This window comes from Amblyomma maculatum, chromosome 1 (assembly GCF_055883805.1).
Source record: "Amblyomma maculatum isolate TAMU_Amacu chromosome 1, ASM5588380v1, whole genome shotgun sequence".
Taxonomy (NCBI): domain Eukaryota; kingdom Metazoa; phylum Arthropoda; class Arachnida; order Ixodida; family Ixodidae; genus Amblyomma; species Amblyomma maculatum.
The window spans coordinates 132,084,252-132,104,113 of record NC_139344.1 but is presented as its reverse complement, the minus strand read 5'-3'; the positions used below and the strand labels follow the sequence as shown (position 1 = coordinate 132,104,113).

The window sequence follows — 19,862 nt, the reverse complement described above, 5'->3', positions numbered from 1 at the left end:
TTAGCGACTAGCGTTCATTGTTCCACTTGCGGTCGCACTCGACTCCTGCAAAAAACTAAAGTAATGCAGCGTGCATATGTCAATTAAAGATAATGTAACATAATGAAATGACAGAGAATTCAGAAACATAAGAAGCGGAACGTCAAAACGGCAATAATACGTCAATGGGTTCAACAGCAAACGATATCACATCTGACTCTTGGACAGGCTGTTCTCAAAAAATCGCTGGCATCACCATTAATTACATGCGAAATAATACTTCAAAGGCCAACTGTATTCTTATTACTACAAATGTCAAAAACTAAATTATCACACAAAGCACCTTCTTTCTTTATCATCATCAATGCATTTTTTCCATTCCTCATTTTTTGCGATGTTCACAGCCTGAGTTTTATCCGCTGCTTATCGGGAAAAGGAAGGTTCATCACCAAGTGTATTAAAGTGCGATGCATCAGTATTAACAGGATGGGAAATATGAAATTAATTATGTCAATTTAAGCAAAAAAGAGGCCACCATACAGAAGCTATGTTACAAGAGACACTGACAAGATTTCTTTGACGGTCAAGAGCTACATGCACAGCTATGTGGTCAAAATAGAAATAAAAGCAATGCCAGCGGCCCCATAACACGCTGAAACTGCGTTTACAAAGCTACAAAGTCAGAAGTAATAGAAACGTCAGGATCCAGATATACGCATAACAAATTCATCATGACTCAATATCATGATTTAAGCAAGGAATTTTATTCCTGCTACCAATCCAGTGCGAATACTGCTGAACGAATACGTGTTCTTTGAAGGTATCCTTACAACCGAACACCAGTTTCAATTTATCGGGGGAAAAAAATTGCGGGTATAACATACCTTCGGTCCAGTTGATCCTGGATATCCTGGAAAGCCGGGGATCCCCATTTTACCCTTGTGGAGAAAAAAAAGAAAAACAGCAAGTAATTGTCAAAACTTCTTTAGAAATCTAAAGGGCATTAATAAAGATAGATTTCATCTTTAGAATTCGCAAAGGCCTCCCGGAAGTAAAAGCGGATAATGAAAACTATACATATGAACAGGAATCTACTGAATTAAACATCACGGCGCATTGACACTGTGCTGTGCTGTCGATAGCTTTTTTATTACGTTTTCAGCTTCTCATCCTCACTTTATATTATTTATTCTATATCAGAATGTCCCAAGGAATGACTATTTTTGCTCACAGTTTCTGCTTTGTAAGATTTTCAGAAAAGTGCAGTAATAGCAGTAATACCGATCAAGTGCAGAAACCTCACGAAAATGTCTGCGAACTGAAGACAAAGAAAATAAATTGAAACCTGGTTATCGTTCAGTTTTATGAGCCCCAGGCTGTCATTCAGCGTTACTGCAAACAAAACTGTAGTGCCAATCGGCAACTAGAGTTAGAGATAATAGATAAGATACACACTATCTTACCAGCTTCTCACTAGTACTAGTTTCTTCCCGTCCCTCTTTAAGACAACGCAAATTAAAGAGCTTAAAATTCTAGGGTAACTACATCTCCCATTTCTGAGGATCTCCATATCCTCCGCGATTGCATGGTGAGCGCACAGAAGGAGACTATTTCATTTTTAGTCTCTACTGTCGGGTTCTTTCACGTACACTTTTTGTTCTCCAAATTACCAAATGGCGTATTCATAATCGGTATATTATTCCTCTCTGCGAACTTAATCATAACTCTCCGGAGCTATTCCTAGAGTTGATGCAACAGTCACAGACTGCTTAAAATTATTCTAGCATAATGGTCAGTGAAAAGATGCCAGATATAAGTGGAGGCTTACCACGACTAATAAAGAACAAGAGAGTACACAGGGTGACTGATTAGCGCTTGTTTTTTTAATCTGTATACTCTGCTGTTAAGGGCGGCTGAGAATCATGTGACCTTGCCTAAAGTATTAGTTTGTTGGCCAAATATGATCAATAGCACCTGCTAATTAATTATTCTATTTATTCGACATCAGGGACTCCATAGTTTCGAAGTTTTAGATTGTTTTGAAAAACAGCTGACTGAGATGCTTGCATCGTAGTATGGTTTACGTAAAGCAGCTTTTTTAGGCCGTAAAAGATAACTCAAACATTGAAAAAAATCTTGCACCTGACAGCGGTGCCAGTTTAGCATCACAAAACGAATCTCAGGGAACAAAACCTGCTTTTCTTCAGAGTGCTGCTCTTGATGAGGCTTTGTCTACGTGATGAACAAGAAATATGCGCCTGCAGCTGGCCGCGTGAGAGCTTTACAGTAAGGACAACAAATAAATGTGCGTAAATGGTACCTTGGTGCAAACATTTCAATAAGCTGTTCTCCAAGAGACTATACGACCTCTCAATTGTTACTTTTCTATTTCTATTTAATCTAATAATTAGATTGTTAGCTAATAAACATTTGTCAATTAATTAGCCACGGAGGACGACGAACGCTCTCAACAGCCCTCAGCTAGATTCACTGAGCTGGGGCAGTCCGTCTTTCTTAAAAGGTTGGTCACACTATGTTGGGACACGTGGCGTAATCGTCATTACTGTGGTTATAGTAGGGTAGACCGAGCACACAGATGAAATTATGTCTTATTCTTGAGCAGCAGAGCGCCTATTACCTCTTTGTTCATTTAGCATTTTCCAATATTCATAGATTCCGGATCATTCTTAGTCTTTTAGCGTATTCATATCGCAGGAACATGGCTGCCTGAGCGTCGCTCATACGCTTTAGTGCCAACTGTACAACCAAGAATTGGGAAATAGCGCATTGCAGGTGGTGGGGGGAGAATGGCAACATGCTTTATACAGCAGCACGCTTGCATTTTCACTAGTAATACCATCTCTAACGAGTACATTTATGGCATGTTTCACTCGGCAGAAACCAAGTGAAGGCGAAGGGCGCAAAGGACTCACTGTGCCCGACATGAATGCCGCAGCTGCGGCTCATAACAGCCTTTTGTTAGTATAGGCCTGTAGCTTCTGAAAGGTACATATCTGTGAGAGTTCCACTTGCGTCCGTTGTGCCTATTATTCTTGCACAGTCGCGCTTTCTCCAAGTTATCTCGAGAGCAGGTAGTCAATATTCATGCAGAACTCTCACACGTGCTAAGGTATCTAACATAATCTCACATGCCTTCCATGTTGCTTAATTACTGACAACAACAAACCTCTAAGCAATTAAAACGCTACGAATCAAACCGATTCAGACAAAATTCAAACAGAGAAAAATGCAACGTATATCGCTGCATTCCCCGCAGTTGAACCTTCCAACGCACGTGAGCTCTGTTTAGAGAGCCCTTTACAGGCGTGATTATTTTCCCGCCACATGATTTCGGAAGACTCCCCGCTTACAGCATGTTTCAGCGGCATCCAGGTGCGAATTTGAACCGGAAAATACAGTATGGGGTTTAGGTCCACCCCAGTGTAACCGACGACTATTCATAGCCCAGGCAAAAGTCCCAGTCAAACACGAACCTGGCCAATATAAACCTTGCGAATAACTTCCCGACGCTTAATTGCATGCAAAAAGTGCCACACCTTTTCTCCTGGGGCTCCCGGTGGCCCTTTTTCACCCCGCGGTCCTTCGAACCCCTGCGAGAATTTCAGTAAAATGTGAGTGCAGAAAGCCTGAGAAAAAATAAAAGGCAAAAAATCATCAACACTATGAATGGCGCACGCAAAATGTAGCGCAGCAGAGTGAAGCCTTAGGCCTGCCCGTCATTCGGAGCGCTATACGTGTATTAGACCAGGGACATGCACTAATGGCTACGTACCAAGCGCTGAGCGGTCGTTTGATAGCAAGGAGTTTGCTACGATCATCTTTGGCGTCCGACCTTCTCAGGGACAAGATCGCGTAACCTGGTCCCCTCCAGCGTATAGTCTTTACGCGTCACATCAAAAATTCACCCTGAGGCATCAGGGTAATTTCCTGAGTACGTTAATCTTTCAGTAGGTTGACATGCCAGCTAGTATGCCGACTACACTGGTTTCATTGGTCTTCCTAGTGTCAGTCAATATTATGGCAACAAAATAAAGACGGCAGCCACAAATCACTGAATTTGAGCAAAGCATAAAAAATTCACTAACAGTACTTGATGGTTCATGCTTCCTTGCACTCTAACAAGATTGGGATTACAAAAACGCTGTGCAGCAGTCATATACTTGCCTTGGGACCCTCAGGGCCTTCTATCCCCTGGACGCCTTCAATCCCCTGAGGCCCCACGTCACCTTGCAGCCCATGGTCGCCCTTCTGGCCGTCGGCACCGGGTGAGCCCTGCCATAACAGGTATAGCGTGTCGGGAAAACGCCGCATCCCTCGTGGGCGCCACGTTTGTTTATATCGATTTTAGTGGACACTGAGAAAATTAAGTAGAAAATCTATAGCGCGCCTAAAGAAAGACAAAGTTAATAACAATAAGGTTCTGCCCCCAAATTAGTGCACATAAATAAGTCAGAATGAAGAAAGACACGAGCTGACGAGAACACCTGCCACTGCAACGTCAGAGAAACACTCACCTTGTCGCCTTTGTCGCCAGGCGGCCCTCGTGGACCGTCGTCACCCTGCAATTTCAGAGGGACAGAAATTATGTATAAAACGGTTCGTGACTATAGCGCGGAAACCATTAAGAGTCACTTTGCCTGAGGGTGGTTGTGTAATATCCATCTCATGTCAAAGTATTTTTTGAAATGCAGTTTTTTTCTAACAATAACTTCGTTAGCGTTCATTTCTCCCACTTAATAAGCAACCCTAATCGAGGACAAGTATGACAATTTCTTTTTTTTTTCCAAAACCATGATGCCGCATGTGAACAGCTTCAATGCTTGCTTGCTTCCACGCGACATCGTGAAGAAGTCGGCGCTATGCGCACTCGAACTAGAGCGGTACATCATGTTGGAAAGGGTTCACAAAACATAGTTCACGTGCTTTGTGCATCCACAACACCAGCAAGATAACCTTTCTCTGAAGGCTCTCTCGGGTAGCCTGGAGTACCTTCAGCTCCTTCTTATCACGTCACAACGGCCATCATGAGCGAGCTTTACCTCTCCGCTGTTCTCTGCAGCGTTCCCGGAGACTGCGGGATATTTTAACGGCGCACTGTCAGTCGATGATTGGGCCGGATTTTTACGCATAATCGAAAAATATTGGGCGAGGAGAGGGGGGGGGGGGGAGTGAAACACTTAAGCTCTGACTTTGAAGATATGATTCGGCGGCATTCACGGCTCTGTGCGCAGCTCCTATTGCAGATCCTGATTCACCTACAGGACTTTGAAGCTAGTTCGCATAATAAATTAACTAACCCTTTAATACGTGCCTAATTATCTTACACATTCACTTTAGCATGTAATCGAAAAAAAACGTATTGCGTGAAAGATCATCTCACGTCGATATAAAGCTCCTATTTACCAAGCCGTACGTGAAAGCGTGGTTTAGGGGTAGCATGTCTGACTCATAATGCAAGGGCCCTGGATGGCTGCAGTCCCCTTACCCTCCCATCTCAAATTCAGAAGCCTGAGTTGGCAGCTCCTGTCAAATCGGCCTCTTCACGTGGTGGCGTGATGTCACACAACTCTACGATTAATAGTGGTCAGCCATGTGAATTTTCCCAGCCACGGCCATGAATTTTCGCTCACAATGTCAACGCCGTATTTTCTGGAAAACAAGGTCTTTAATGCTAACGCGTTAAATAACATCCCGGCCATGATCAACGAAGACTGTGCTTCAGCATCCTACAGGATTGCATGTTTGAGAACCCATCAGTGTCCCTGTAAAGGCGGAGCATAAGTGCCCTCCAACTGTAGAAGTCAGGAACCGTCTAGAACATACACTAAGTAAGCTGGCGGACAGTGAGCATGAAGACAGCAGCCAGCCAAGCGAACTGCTGCAGTTTGCAATCCACAGTCTAGTGCGACAGCTAGCTGTCGGTTATGACATTTACAGTGGGTTCTCCACACTGGGGACCACTGTGTGTGTTTTTGTAGTGAGAGCTACCCTGGCCATAGTCTCGCCATTTTGCCATGCCTGTCCGCGAAAAGAAGAAGAAGCAGAAGTCAGTAGTTTGTAGAGGCGAACGACAACAGCGAATTGCTAGGACAGAAGGCTCATTCGGACGTTGTGATGGCGGTGTGCCCCAGAGTTCGACGTAGAGGCGATGTCATACCACTAAAAGTGTTTTACACCCGCATGAGAATGATCAACGACGAGAGGCAAGGGGTGCTTACACGTTAAGTGATTCCTCTATGGCATAAATAAAGCTTGTGGGGACCGCGCCAGCCACATTTGAAGGGAGCGCTTTTCCCGCGGCACGCCGCACCACATTTGGAGGCCGCGCCACTTCCCAGCACTCCCTGTGCGCTGCCCTTTTGCCCCTCTCCTCTCCCGCCGATGCGGTAACCCGGTCCCCGCTCGGACCCTATAAAGAGAGACGCGCCGTCGCCTCTCTCTTGACTCTTCACTCCAGGATCTCCCGCTGGCCGCTGCCTGGCTGCTCTCTCGTCGACCCCTGACCCCCCGCATCTGCATGGAAGTGGGGACGCCCCCACTTAAACTGGGGCAACCCCCCAGTTTGTCGTGTTTTGCGGCCTACCATCCTGACCACCACGGCCATGCTGGCCGTCTTCAAAGAGGCTGGCTTTGGAGCCCGCTGCCCAAGCCCGGAGTACGGGCCTCAGGGAGCCAGGTGTGCCCGGGGTGGAAACGCCTCCTGCAAAGGTGTCCCCGGTGAATCCAGCGCGGCGCCACATGGAAAGGGGTCGACGGCGATGCGGAGGAGCAGCTCCGGGCCGCTGCCAGGCGTATCCGCGGCCGAGCCCAGCAGCATTGTGACCCCGAGGAACTGGCCGATGCTGCAGAGGGACCAGCCGGAACAATCCCGCCATGCCTGCTGCTTCCCTGCCGCCATGCGGACTAGCTGAGATAGCATCCCGCTAGAGCCAGGCGACAATCATGCATATTGGATGCCGACGAGGACTCGGACATGGACATGGCCCGACTGTTGCCGGACCCCGAGTCGCACGCTAAGAGGGGGGGGGGGGGGGAGATGTGGAGACCGCGTCAGCCTCATTTGAAGGGAGCGCTTTTCCTGCGGCGCGCCGCACCACATTTGGAGGCCGCGCCACTTCCCAGCACTCCCTGTGCGCTGTCCTTTTGCCCCTCTCCTCTCCCGCCAACGGGATAAACCTGTCCCCGCTCGGACCCTATAAAGAGAGGCGCACGCCGTCGCCTCTCTCATGACTCTTCACTCCTGGATCTCCCACTGGCCGCTGCCTGACTACTCTCCCATCGACCCCTTTCTCCCCACATCTGCATGGACGGACCTCCCGAGTGAGATAAAGATATTTCTTCCACGGTCCGCTGTGTGTGTGTCTTGCGTCTACCCCGGGCAGAGGAATCGCCCAATAGCTATTATATGCAAAAGCCATGTCTTTACTTTCAAGACGAGCCTATGCATAGCCATGCAGACTGCTCTCACGTAACTCCAGGTTTAACCACAAGCTAAACCAACGCTAGGTTTTTTTTTTAGGTTTAGGTTTATGGGGTGTAATGTCCCAAAACGACTCAAGCTGAGAGAGACGCCGTAAGGGAGGGCTCCAAAAATTTCGACTGCCTAGGGTTCTTTGATGTGCACTGATATCGCACACCACACGGGCACCATGCTTCTCAATCCACACGAAAACAGCCACCGCGGCCGGGATTCGATCCTTCATTCTCGGTAATACAGCAGTCGCGCGTACTAACCGCTGTACCACCGCAGCTGGGTTCTGTGTATTATGGCTAGGTAAGGAAATGATGGTTGTTGTTTTCAGCCCAGCGACCGGCGTGCCTACAAAAAAAGTTCAAACGGTAAGTGCGTGATTTTATTACTCCTAAATACTAGGCTCTTTTATAACTCCACCCCTAGTGAACACTCAATACTTAACGTGCGAACTTGTGGGCGTAATGCACCCCTGCGCTTGATACGAACTCTCAAATGTAACGGAGATGGCGCTGGGTGTGAGAGCAGCAGGAGATGCGCTTCCGAAATCATTCTGATAGTTTTTTTCACCGAATGGCGGCAAAAAAAGGCAATTTACTTCGGGACAGAAGTAAACTGTCTTCCGGTGGTTTCTCTTTAGTCTACAATAACAAAGCCCGGCCGGTTACCTGCTGTCCGCCTGAGGGCTTATATAGGATTTGAACTTCTGCGTTAATTTTGTACTGCAGTGTGGTTCATGGAATGACGGGTTATTGAAACCTGATGCAAGCCGTCAACGCGTTATCAGCCCTGTGCTGTTGGACAGGTTACCAAGCGGCTGCGTATAAAGCCGTGTTGGCACCTAGCCAATAAGACACAAATGGGAACAACCAGGAAGAAAGAGGAAGAAGCCACAATGGTACAAAAGAAGAAAAAATACTGAACAGCCCACACTAACATGGCTGCCAGCGACGATGGAAGTTCTACCAGAGAAAAGGCACGCGTACTGGCAAAGTTCTTCACAGCGACACCGCACGAAATAGGCGATTGCTCGGAAAGAGTGACTCGTATGCTGACAGGTAGGTCTCCGCACAAACGATATCAGCCACCGTCTCAGGCCAGCTCACCAGGCGTGGAGGTAAAGCCACCAGTTGTTGACTCTGACGGCTGCGAGATATATGAAGGTGTGGGCGAGGGCCGATGGTGTGTCCCTCCTCCGCCACGTTACATCGCCCCTGTCCACGGAGACATCCCGTTGCCCACTCCTGTCCCGCTGCCCTGGAAGAACCTGGGGGAGCCTACCGCACGGATTCTACCGCCAAGGGGCGTGAGGCGTCGCCGTCAAGTTCCTAAACGCGTGGAAGATAGCCCAGACTGTCTTCCTCCGAGCGCTCCTTCAGACTAATAGTAAACACCCAGCGCTACCGCTTCAAAGACATCTGAACCGTGCAGCCTGAAGAGGTCCGCTCATGTGGAAGGAAGATTCAAGGAGATTCAGGGAATCCGCAAGCATTTACACGGACAGCCCAGCAAAAGCATGCGACATCGATTACTCGTGAGACATAGTGCGTTAGCTGAACTGGCTGAACTAGTTCCACATGGTGCAAGGGCTGAAAATGAGCTCGAAAAGACTGTACCTTAGCCGATGGTGAAATCAGCCAACAGCCAGAAATCGAGTACTTTTTCTCCTCCTCCCAGAACTACCCGTGCGTAAGCGAATCGTTTTTCTCTCGTAACCTTGTGATTTGTAAATAAACGTGCCCCACCAGCGTCCCAACAGGTTTCTCCCCAAGCCAACATGATCAAGAGCTCACCTGAATGACGCGTTCATTGACCAGCAGGCGAACGTGAGAGTTTCAGTTGTGACGTTCGATTATGCATCTGGCAGCGCCGTATAGACCACTCCTAAACTAATTAAAAACGAGCTAAAGTGGAATACGATGTCGCTAGACTTACAGGCTAGCGTCATACGACCGCAAATGCGTGATTTGTATTATGGTTGCTTAAAACAAAGCACTCGTGGCGTTATCACTTGCGCATGCGCGCCAAGCAGGTTAGTCACGTTATTTAGGCGAGTTCTCGAGAAGCGCTACTTCGCCGTCTTTGGGCAATGCTGGAATGTGAGAGCGCAGAGTTGAGCGTATCAAGCAATGAAAAGAATCGCATAGTTATTAAAGAGCAACCCGGACGGCCGACAAGAGAACGAGACGCAAACTCTCAAGCGCTGACTTTTCGCCTAGCGTTCCGTGTACTCGGGCTGCGTGTGGTCGTTGCATGCTTGCAGAATTCCAGAACTTAAGCACTGAACGGCATTCACGCTCTGTTGTGTTTGCTAGGCTTTCGATGAAGGAGGTCGGTTCTCACTACAGCTGCTAAATCGTCTACGTTTTGCAGGCTGCGGGCGTTTTAAAATTAAAAAAAAAAAATGCCTCCTGTTTTGCATGATCATGAACGCAGGCTTATATATGCATGCTGCGTGCATGAGAAGCTTTGAAGCTCGATTCGAGCGCGTAGTGTGCAATGTTTTCTGCGCAGTGAGAAGGCGAACATGCTTTGAGGTATGCTGAAAACCTTGGAACTGACACATGAGCGTGCCACCACCTCTCATTCGGCTCCCTAAAGGAGAGTGTTTTTTAACACGGGTAATCATGCATGCGGCATACCAGGCGCCGGCACTGAAGGTCTGATTTTAGCATCATTCGTTCAGTGGCTCGCTACCTTCGATAACATGTAGCATACAGGCGCTCATAAAGTTAAGTCAGTATTAGTGGTAGACGTCCTCCAACGAGAATTATATTCAGCCATCTGATTGCAATGAGTGCAATCCGAAACTAGTACCCTGGTTCTTTTCCACTGACAGTCGACAGGGAACAATTCACGAACGTAAAAATCGCAACAACCATGGCAGAATGAACAAGATTCGTCTGCGGGTATACTGTGCAGCCAGTCAACAAGCATGCATTAGTCGACAGCACAGCGTGTCTCTCGATGAGCAATGCGCATGCAATTTTTCCCTTAGATCTTATTTTAAACTCAACACGTCAGAAGTAACTGCCGCTCGAATACTTTTGAGTATTCCTGTAAACTTACGTGTGCACTTCATGACACCGTTCAACGCACCGAATACCACAAGCTTTGGCCGTCGTCAAAGATGTAGACGGGCGTAAACGCAGTAGGTAATTGCTTTTCTGCAGTCTACGGCTTCCGCACCACGGCGCTTATATCTATCCTATACGTGTGCTATCCCAATAGACGCAGGCGCGCGCAATGCAGTGGAGAACCAGCCTTTCGTTGCGGGGTGTAGCGAAATGGGGAGGGGAGGGGGGGGGGGGAATCATTGTATCTAGCAGCTGTAACGGTTGACTCTAATGGAATGTTGGGCTCAGGTTCCACCGTGCTTCCTGTCTTTAGGAGTGGAGGCTCTAATGGGTCACAGATCCTTGGCAAATGCGCCATCCTACTAACGTTACTGGGTCAGTTTTCGCGGGCGCTTTGAATGGGAACCAGTTTCGTAGCTTTACTTTGCAACTTTATCCGACACGCAGGTGCCTTTCCGCGCCGAAAAGGCGTCGGAAGCTTTAAGGACGATATGGAGACAGCATAGCAGTGACGACACAAAAAGTTAAGCCTCCGGATGAAATTATGAAGTCTGCGGAATCAGGTAGATGCAGCTGGCACAGGAGCGCGTTAATTGTAAGGCTATGGGAGAGGGCTGTGCCGTTCAATGGTTATTGCCAGGCTGGTGACAATGACAAATATATATGCGCTGCTTAAGATTTACAAGGACAAGGTTAAGGGACGAGACAAAAGTCTAAGCTCAAACGTTCTCGCGCTCTAATGTTGGGTCGTCTCTTAACCTTCTCCTTTTAAATCCTAAGGATCGGGTGTATCTTTGTCTAAAATGACCCAACTAGCCCTTCACAAGGACTACTTGATGAAGAGGATGATTATGTCCCGGTCAGGTGGTCTTTCAAATAATGTGATAGCGTGCGGCTGTATGCTAAGAAGCATGTGAAAGATAACAGAGGCACAAATGGATTTATTGATTAAGCGAACAGCAAGTGTATACACGCAAGCGCGAATCCTCAGAAAGCCGCAGATGGGACCTATTAGCGCTGTCGCGTAGTGCACTTGAAGGAAGAGTATAAACTCCCCCCCTCTATTTTAGGAGCCATCATAAACCGTTTACTATTTATGACCAGTGATTTCATGAACAGAGAATACAAAGAATGTAGCCAGCCAAGGCAACTGTTCAGCCTACGATAGACAGATTATAATTCAACAGGTAGTGGTCTGTTATGGCTCTCATGTGAGTTCTCCAGCATAGGGACCAGCCTGTGCCTTGTGTCGAGAAGAAGAGCAATGGCAGCTGCTGAGTTTTGGCCGGCTACACACTTGTATGCAAAAAATAGACAACCAAAAACGTAAGCGAGTGATTCTATCGCAGCAAACTATTAGGCGCCCTTATAACCACTCCGCTGGTGCATTCTTAGCGCTCAACATGCGCACCTGCGGGCTTGGTGCAATCGTTCTCGTGGTATAAACTTTCAAATCTAACCCAGATGCCGCCAGGTGTTAACGCTACTGAAAATGCGTTTGCGAAATCATTCGGCTAATCGTTTTTGCGCGAAGGACGACAAAAAAAAAAAAAAAAACAATCTACTTCTGGACACAAGTGAACTGCATTCAGGTGGTCCCTCTTTAGCCTTTAATAGCAATACCCAGCCTTTGTACCAGCTATCCTCCTGAGAGATGAAACAGTTTTGTGAACTTGGTGTTGGTTTTTTCACTATAGTAGGTACGAATCCTCATCAAAATAATCAACACTTCGTAAGGATCGGTCGACACCACTGGCAGAAGAGCCTTCTTTGAGAGACATCCGCCGCTTTTAATAATTCAGTTTTGTAAGGGGTTAAACGCGACGGAAGCTACGAGGCAGCGTTATTGTTCCTCTGTTGCTCAATACGCTGCCAATAATAGCAGCACTTGCGCACCTCGAAGCTGCGACACATTTGGGAAGAACGAGGAAGGAAGACGAAAAGGCCCCAGCCACCGCAAAAGAAGAAAGAAAATACTGCGGACCGTAACAAGATGGCATCTGGCGAGGATCAAACTTCCAACGACGAGAAAGCACAAATCCTAGCAGAGTTTTTTGCAAGAGCCTCGGCAGCGGAAATTGATGAGAATTTCGATGAGATCTACCACATGATCACCGGTGAGTCGCCGAACAAAGCACAGAAGGAAGAGCCCGAATCGTCAGAACCAGTCGAAGAGGTCAAGCCAGTCATAGACGCGGACGGCTGTGAAATTTATGAAGGAGTGGGAGAAGGCTACTGGCGTGTTCCACCACTGCGTCGCTACAATTCTACTGTGCACGGACCGACCCTTACTGACAACTGCTCTACTCGCGATTTGTGGCCTTGGAAGAAGTTTGCCGAGCCAAGTCCGCGTATTCGTCCACCAAGGGGCGTAAGGCGCCGTCGCCGAACTTCGCCTGAACGCGCGGAAGGTGGCCCGGATTGTCTTTCTCCTCGCCCGACTCCAGATAATGAGGAGGCACGCGCTGGAACGTCTATGCAAGAAAGTCCGAACCGTCCAACGTGAAGAAGTCCACCGACGTTTGAGGTCAGTTCCCGGTCAACCCATGGCATCCGCAAACGTCCGCGATGAAAAACTGGATCACGGCCTTGAAACCACCCACTGAGAGGCTTACGCAGGTCGGCGAGCTATGCTGCTCTGAATAAAACTAGCTGAACTAGTCGGAGTAGTGCACTGGCTGATAATGGCATGGACTAGACTGTAGTGACGTAGACTGTTAGTATATACTACAGCCAAAATGCCGACTACTTAACTTCTTTTTCTCAGAACCACCCGATTTATAATCCTCTCACAACATCATCTACACGTAAAGCCCCCCTTCCAGCGCCCCACTATGTTTCTTACCAAGCCGATATGATCAAGCTCCCCTGAATCACGTGTACGTGTTCATTTTAGCAGCAAAAGTTTCAGTTATGACATTCGATTATGTCGCTGGCAGTGCCTTACAGACTGATCCTAAACTCTTTAAAAGGCACCTAAAGTGGAATAAGAAGTCTGGCTGGATTGGTAAGTTAGCGTCATAATATAGCAAATGCGTAATTTTTACGTAAAACAAGTATACGTGGCGTGACCTTTCACGTATTCGAACAAATGAGGTGAGTCACTTTATTTATGCCGCTTTCTCGAGTAACGCTACTTCCCCCTCAGTGTGAAATCTCTCCTGAAATATGAGAGCAGACCGGTGAACGCACTCGAAATGCAAATAGTCGCCTAGTTATAAAAACAACTGAGAAATGAACGAGACGCAAACAATCGAGCGCCCATCGTTCCCCTGTAGCATTCCGTGCACTCGGGCTGCGTGTGGCCGTTGCATGCATGCGAATTCCAGAACGCCAACCTGTCAACGTCATTTACCCTCTATTGTGCTTGCTAGGGATTCGGTGAAGGACGTTCGCTCTCACTTCAGCCATAGACTGATTTGAAATTTAAAAGTGCCTCTTTATTCTGATTATCTTTTTTTTGCGCGGCAGTGCTAACACGCTGATACATGCATGTCGTGTACATGTGAAGCTCGATGCGAGCACAACGTCTTCAATGTTTCCTGCACAATGAGAAGGCGGACAAGCTTCGAGGTATGCTCGATGCTCGGGTCATTGGCATATGGCGGTTTTAATGACTGATTCGACTAGCAGGCTAATTTCGGCTTCCGGCCGTGTTTTCTGTCTCCATAGGAGCAGATTCTAATTGGTCCTCGGCAAATGCGTCATACGAATGACGTCACTGAGCTCAGTTTACGCGGATACTTTGACTGTTAAAATGTTTTGGAGTTTTACATTGCTAATTTTTCTGTAACGCAACAGACTTTCCGCGCGGAAAGTCGGTAACTTTATCGAGAAATAGCCTACCTGTTTGGATTACTTTATTATTTCTCTTCAGTGTTGCTCTAAAGCAGCTACGATTGTAAAACTAGATTTAGGGAGAGCGGGGCAAAACGCGACCTCTTAGCGCTTAACGATCTCTAGCGTTGTGTATTTAGCCAACATGCGCCGCCGTATGTCCACTGTGTACGTATTAAAGATGAACGGGATTGGTTCTCCTTGAAGAGAAAAAAATATTAACAAGTGCGCTTCCGTGAACAGGAAAGGTCTGAAAAAGGTGAGAATTTCAGCACGCCTTAATTTTCGACACCGTGCAAGCTGGATTTCCAAGCGTTCTGGATTCATGTAAGTATTTATTTATTACAACTGGTTACCTTTCTTATTTATTCGAAGCTTTGCAGCTCTTTGTTTCCGCCTCTTGAAACGATAAAATTATCTTGGTAGGAAGCTACGCACGGGGCAAAACGCGACATTGTGTACGCTCTATGTATGGAGAAGGGTCTCCATGGCTCAATACAGCGTTCTTATACAGAGACAGTTGGAAAACTGCGCGTTGCGAAGTGGGCCTAAACGATAGCCAGTCCGGCGTGAGTTGATCGCAAAGCCACCGCAGCGCCCCTCTCCCCTACTCCGGTAGCTGGATGAGGCGATTGAGCTAATACACAGGCGGAAATTTATACTACTTACCCTCTTTTTTCAGTGATGCAACAGAAAATAAAATTGCGTTTGCGGTTTTAACATGTCTTTGTATTCATGAAACGCCACCGCGTTTGCAGACGTATCTTAAGCAGGCAGGTAGCAGACGAGACGCTTGAGCCGCGTCTGCAACCTCCTTGCTTCAGACCCATCAGTTGACGTGGTGTCTTTCATATGCGCACAAAAGTGTGTTAAAAACGCAAACGCAATTTTATTTTCTGTTCCATTGCTGAAAGAAGAGGGTTAGTAGTATTTTAAAATGTCCGCCTGTGTATTAGCTCAATGGCCTCACCTATCTACCTAAGCGGAGCAGAGGGGCGCTACGTTCGCTTTGCGATCAACTCACGCCGGACCGGCGATCAACAAGTAACGATAGTGACTTGTTACTGCTTAAGACATGTGTGTACGTTCTTGCTCTTTAGGATGGTCCGGACATACAGAAAGAAAATATGAAAAAAAAAAAACGCCAAAGAGCGTCAAAGATAACATATATTCCATCCGCGGTGCCACAAAGCATATTGGTGTTCCGAAAAATGCACTCCACAGAAGAGTGACAAAAATGAAGAAGTGTTTCGGGGTCCAAGCGGCGCACCCTTTCTGACGCGCAAGAACAGCTGCTTGTGCAGCATATTTTATCTATGAAGGAAGCAATTTTCTTTTTGACTTACAATTACGTCGAGACGCTCGTTTACAACTACTGAGAGTCCAATGATATTGCCCATCCGTTCAACAGAGAAAAGAAAATGGCTGGATCAGACTGGGTTAGTGCGTTCATGGAGCAAAGAAGGGTGGGAATTCAAAACGCTCGCATACCCAAGCTGCGTACAAAGCGAAAGATTGGAGTTGCTTAGTGTGTGGCGGTCTATGGCAGGAAACAACTCCGGGGTGGTGGGGGTGAAAAACATTTAATTAGAAAATGAGAGTGTGCAGGCCCAAAAAGGACCCTTTACATGAGTGGAGTCCTTAGTCCGTGACCCCGCTGGACAAAGCCGCCGCCCTCGCCCGTTTCGTCAGAGCCCGTTGGGACTCCAGCGATGAGGGGTCTGTCTGGATCCAATGATGTTCATGCGGGCAACGGGCTCACGAAGATTGTGTTGATGCCCATTGAGCGAACTATGTGTCTATTTGTTGTAAATAAGGGGTCAATGTCTAGTTCTTTAAGGGCGTCTCATTTTGCCCCACGCACTGTCGCATTTTGCCCCAGAACTTGGGACATCATCATCATCATCATCATTTACTATACCCTTTAAGGTCCCGGAGTGGGGTGTTGCATAAGGGAGGGGGAGGTAACACATAAAATAACAATTGTTCATGGTCTAAACATAGGCCCAGAAAGTCAAAATGCTCAAATACGACAATTCAAATGAAGGAGGCGCTACAAATAAAAAGAAAGAGGAGACAATCGGTTGTGATGCGAAATGACATGTCACGCGTTCTTTAAATCTAGTAGGGTCACGTTCAGTTATAATGTGTTCGGGAAGCTGGTTCCATTCTTGAATTGCGGCTGGTAGAAAATACTTGTTAACGGCGTTAGTAGATCCATGTAAGCGCTGGATGCTCATGAAGTTGAACAGACGAGATGTGCGCAATGGTGGAAGTAGTAGAGAATCACGGAGGTAGTTGAAGTTGTGGTACAGGTTATGAAACAGGCCTAGGCGAGGAATGTTGCGTCTTAGGGCTAGTGGGCTGATACCGAAAGATGTCTTAATACTGCTGATGCTGAAGCGAAAGTCATAATTTGAAGATATAAAACGGCCAGCGCGATTCTGGATGGATTCAATTTCGTTAATTAATTACGTCTGATGAAGGTACCAAATTGCGGCTGCGTATTCGATCTTCGGGCGAATGAAAGTTTCGTACGCAAGTTTGCGAATGGATGGCACTGCTAGTGAAAATGACCTTCTTATGAAGCCCAGAGTTCTCGAAAAGCTAGTTTTGTGATATGCTCATTCCATGTTAGTTTACTGCTGATTAGGACGCTGAGATACCTATAAGTTTCAACCTGTGATATAACAGTTGCCTGTAGTGAATATGTATAGGAAATGTTTGAACGCTTACGTGAGACCTGCCTGAATTTTCATTTGGTTACGTTCAGCTCCATCATCCAGTCTGTGCACCAGATTTCAGTATTACGTAAGTCGTTCTGAGGGGTTTCTTGGTCATCGTGAGAAGAAATGTGACGGTATAATACGCAATTGTCGGCGAAAAAGCGAATGGGTGATGCTATGCCAAAAGGGAGGTCATTTATAAAGTTAATGAATAGCAATGGCTCAAGCATGGATCCTTGTGGCACGCCCGAGATTACTTCGTGTGTGGCGGAATGATGCCCTCCGATGACTCTGTATTGAAAGCGGTTCGTGAGAAAACAGTTAATCTAGGATAAAGTAAATGGATCAATACAAAAACGGGAAAGTTTGAGCATTAGATTTTGATGGGGAATGTGATCGAATGCCTTGGAGAAATCCAGGAATATGACGTCGCTTTTGAGAGATGAGTCAATGTTAAAGTGAAGATCAGTAGTGAATTCGCATGAAAAACTGGGGCGGAAGCCATGCTGATTTTTAAAGAAAAATGAGTTACTATCAAGGTGGCTTGCAACTTGGGAGCAAATGATGTGTTCCATTACTTTGCAGGCTATGCAAGTTAATGAAATCGGGTAATAATTGGATAGATCGGAGTGGTTTCTTGATTTAAACATTGGGGATACTCTACTTAGTTTCCAATCATCCGGAATCGAACTGATAAGGACTGGGTGAATATGACCTGAAAGGTAAGGCTGGAAATAACTTTGGTGGACTTTAGTACCTTTGTAAGGATATTGTCAAGGCCAGGGCTACTTGACATTTTCAAGCTGTCGATCAAATTTTCGATTCCTTCAGAACTGATATGAATTGGAGGCATCTGAGCAAAGTTTAAAGGAGGTAGGGTGGGTGTGTTCAGGGTCGGTTCACGCGTGAAAATAGAAGAGAAGTATAAATTTATGATATTTGAACGCTGATCAATCGGCACTGAGAGCTGTTGTGATTAAATAAGGAAATGCTGTGGCTTTTATTACGCGAAGGAGCAAGTATGTTCCAAAATTTTTGGGGATTGGTACGAAGACTGCAGAGTAGGTCCTAGTGATGAAACTTTTGAAGCGAAAAGATTCACTGCGAGGGTCGGAGCCGAGCTTCGCGTATGTCGTATGCCGCGACCGAGTAACGTCACAGCCAAGGCCAGCTGCACAGCCTCTCGCCATGCTCTGCCGGCATTGCCTAGCAACGCTTAAGAGGTGTGCGACTCCTCCTCATTGAAAAAAAAAAAAAAATTAGTCTCCATCCGGGAATCGAACCACCATCGCTATGATCCCCAGCTGAGCGCCAGCTACGCAGCCCCCTCACCAAGCTCTGCCGGCGTTTTGTGCAACTCCTCTTCTTTAAAGAATAAATTAGTCTCCATCCGGGAATCGAGCCTCCATCCCTTGGATCCCCAGCCGAGCGCTTCGCCGCTGTGCAACGCCCCGGGTCGTGAAACGCTCTTCATAATTCCGCTTCTCTACCGTGAGGATGATAGCGGGGTTCCGCAAGTGACAGATACTGCGACTGGCGCGCAATTTGAAAGTACCAAAGACTAAAACAGTCAAGTCACTCAATTAGAGTGACATCAAGGATGTGACGTCACCCATCTGCTGTCAGCTATGAAGGACAGGCGGGAACGAGTGCGCCCCAACGCCGCCGGGCGGCGCTTCTTGCCTTGCATACATTGGAAAGCATGAGCAATCACTTAAGGCCAAAGGGCGAAGGAATGCCGGGATAATGAAGCATAAGGCATTGTGGGGATACAATAGGTATGAGGTATTGAGGGGTATTTGGAAAGGAATTATGGTGCCAGGACTTACTTTCGGAAATGCGGTTTTGTGCCTAAAATCAGAGGTACAGTCGACATTAGAAACAAATCAGAGATCCGTTGGACGATTAGCACTAGGTGCCCACGGCAAAACTACAAATGAGGCGGTACAGGGAGATATGGGCTGGGCATCTTTCGAAGTACGGGAAGCTCAGAGTAAAATATTATATGAGGAACGCCTGAGGAAATTGGACAGTAACAGATGGGCAGCTAAGGTATTTAAATACCTGTACCTAAAAAGCGTTGACTCACAATGGAGGAAAAGAACTAGGAAACTAACTAGTAAGTATGCTAGTAACAAGGACGGAGAAATAAAGAGCATTAAGCAACAGGTGAAAAACACAGAAGGTAAAAATTGGATAAATTCGATGAAAAAAAAACAGAGTGTGGAATTATACCGAAAGTGGAAAATGCAGATCAGGAAGGAAGATTTCTTTGATAACTCAAGAGGAAGTGCCCTACTTTTTGAAGCTAGATCAGGGTGCCTTAGAACACGCAGCTACAAAAAGAAATTTAACAATGGAGATGACGCATGTGCTGTATGTGGAAACTCCAGTGAAACAATTGACCATATTATACTCGAATGCAATGGTATCCATCCGGAAGTTGATGCAGGCGCAATCACTGTTCCTGAAGCTCTGGGGTTTAGAGATAACAGTGGCCGGGTGAATAAACCGGCGGTGGAAACCAGCAAAAAACGGCTGGAAGATTGGTGGCTTAAAAGCAGAGAAGTGACATAATGTTAGTAATGTAGGAGCAAAATTTAATAAATAGAATGATGGTTTAGTTAACCATTCTAAATCAATAATTAAGATATATGGAGAAAAATGAGCATGATAGCTACTGCTACCACCCCGTTTCAAAGGGGACGCTCCTATATTCCATCCATCCATCCATCCGTAAACGAGTTATAG

The 19,862-nt window shown here is 46.7% G+C and overlaps 1 protein-coding gene across 1 annotated transcript in view; it reads right to left on the bottom strand.

Moving 5' to 3' along the window:
• Positions 1-19,862, bottom strand: part of LOC146203944 (uncharacterized) — a 105,328-nt gene that overhangs the window by 46,786 nt on the left and 38,680 nt on the right. Inside the window, exons 21-24 of the mRNA XM_084585986.1 lie at positions 4,515-4,559; positions 4,165-4,272; positions 3,537-3,590; positions 864-917 (exon numbers count right to left, since the gene is read on the bottom strand). Of these exons, the coding sequence (XP_084442112.1) occupies positions 864-917; positions 3,537-3,590; positions 4,165-4,272; positions 4,515-4,559 (261 nt within the window). The remainder of the gene's footprint in view (positions 1-863; positions 918-3,536; positions 3,591-4,164; positions 4,273-4,514; positions 4,560-19,862) is intronic.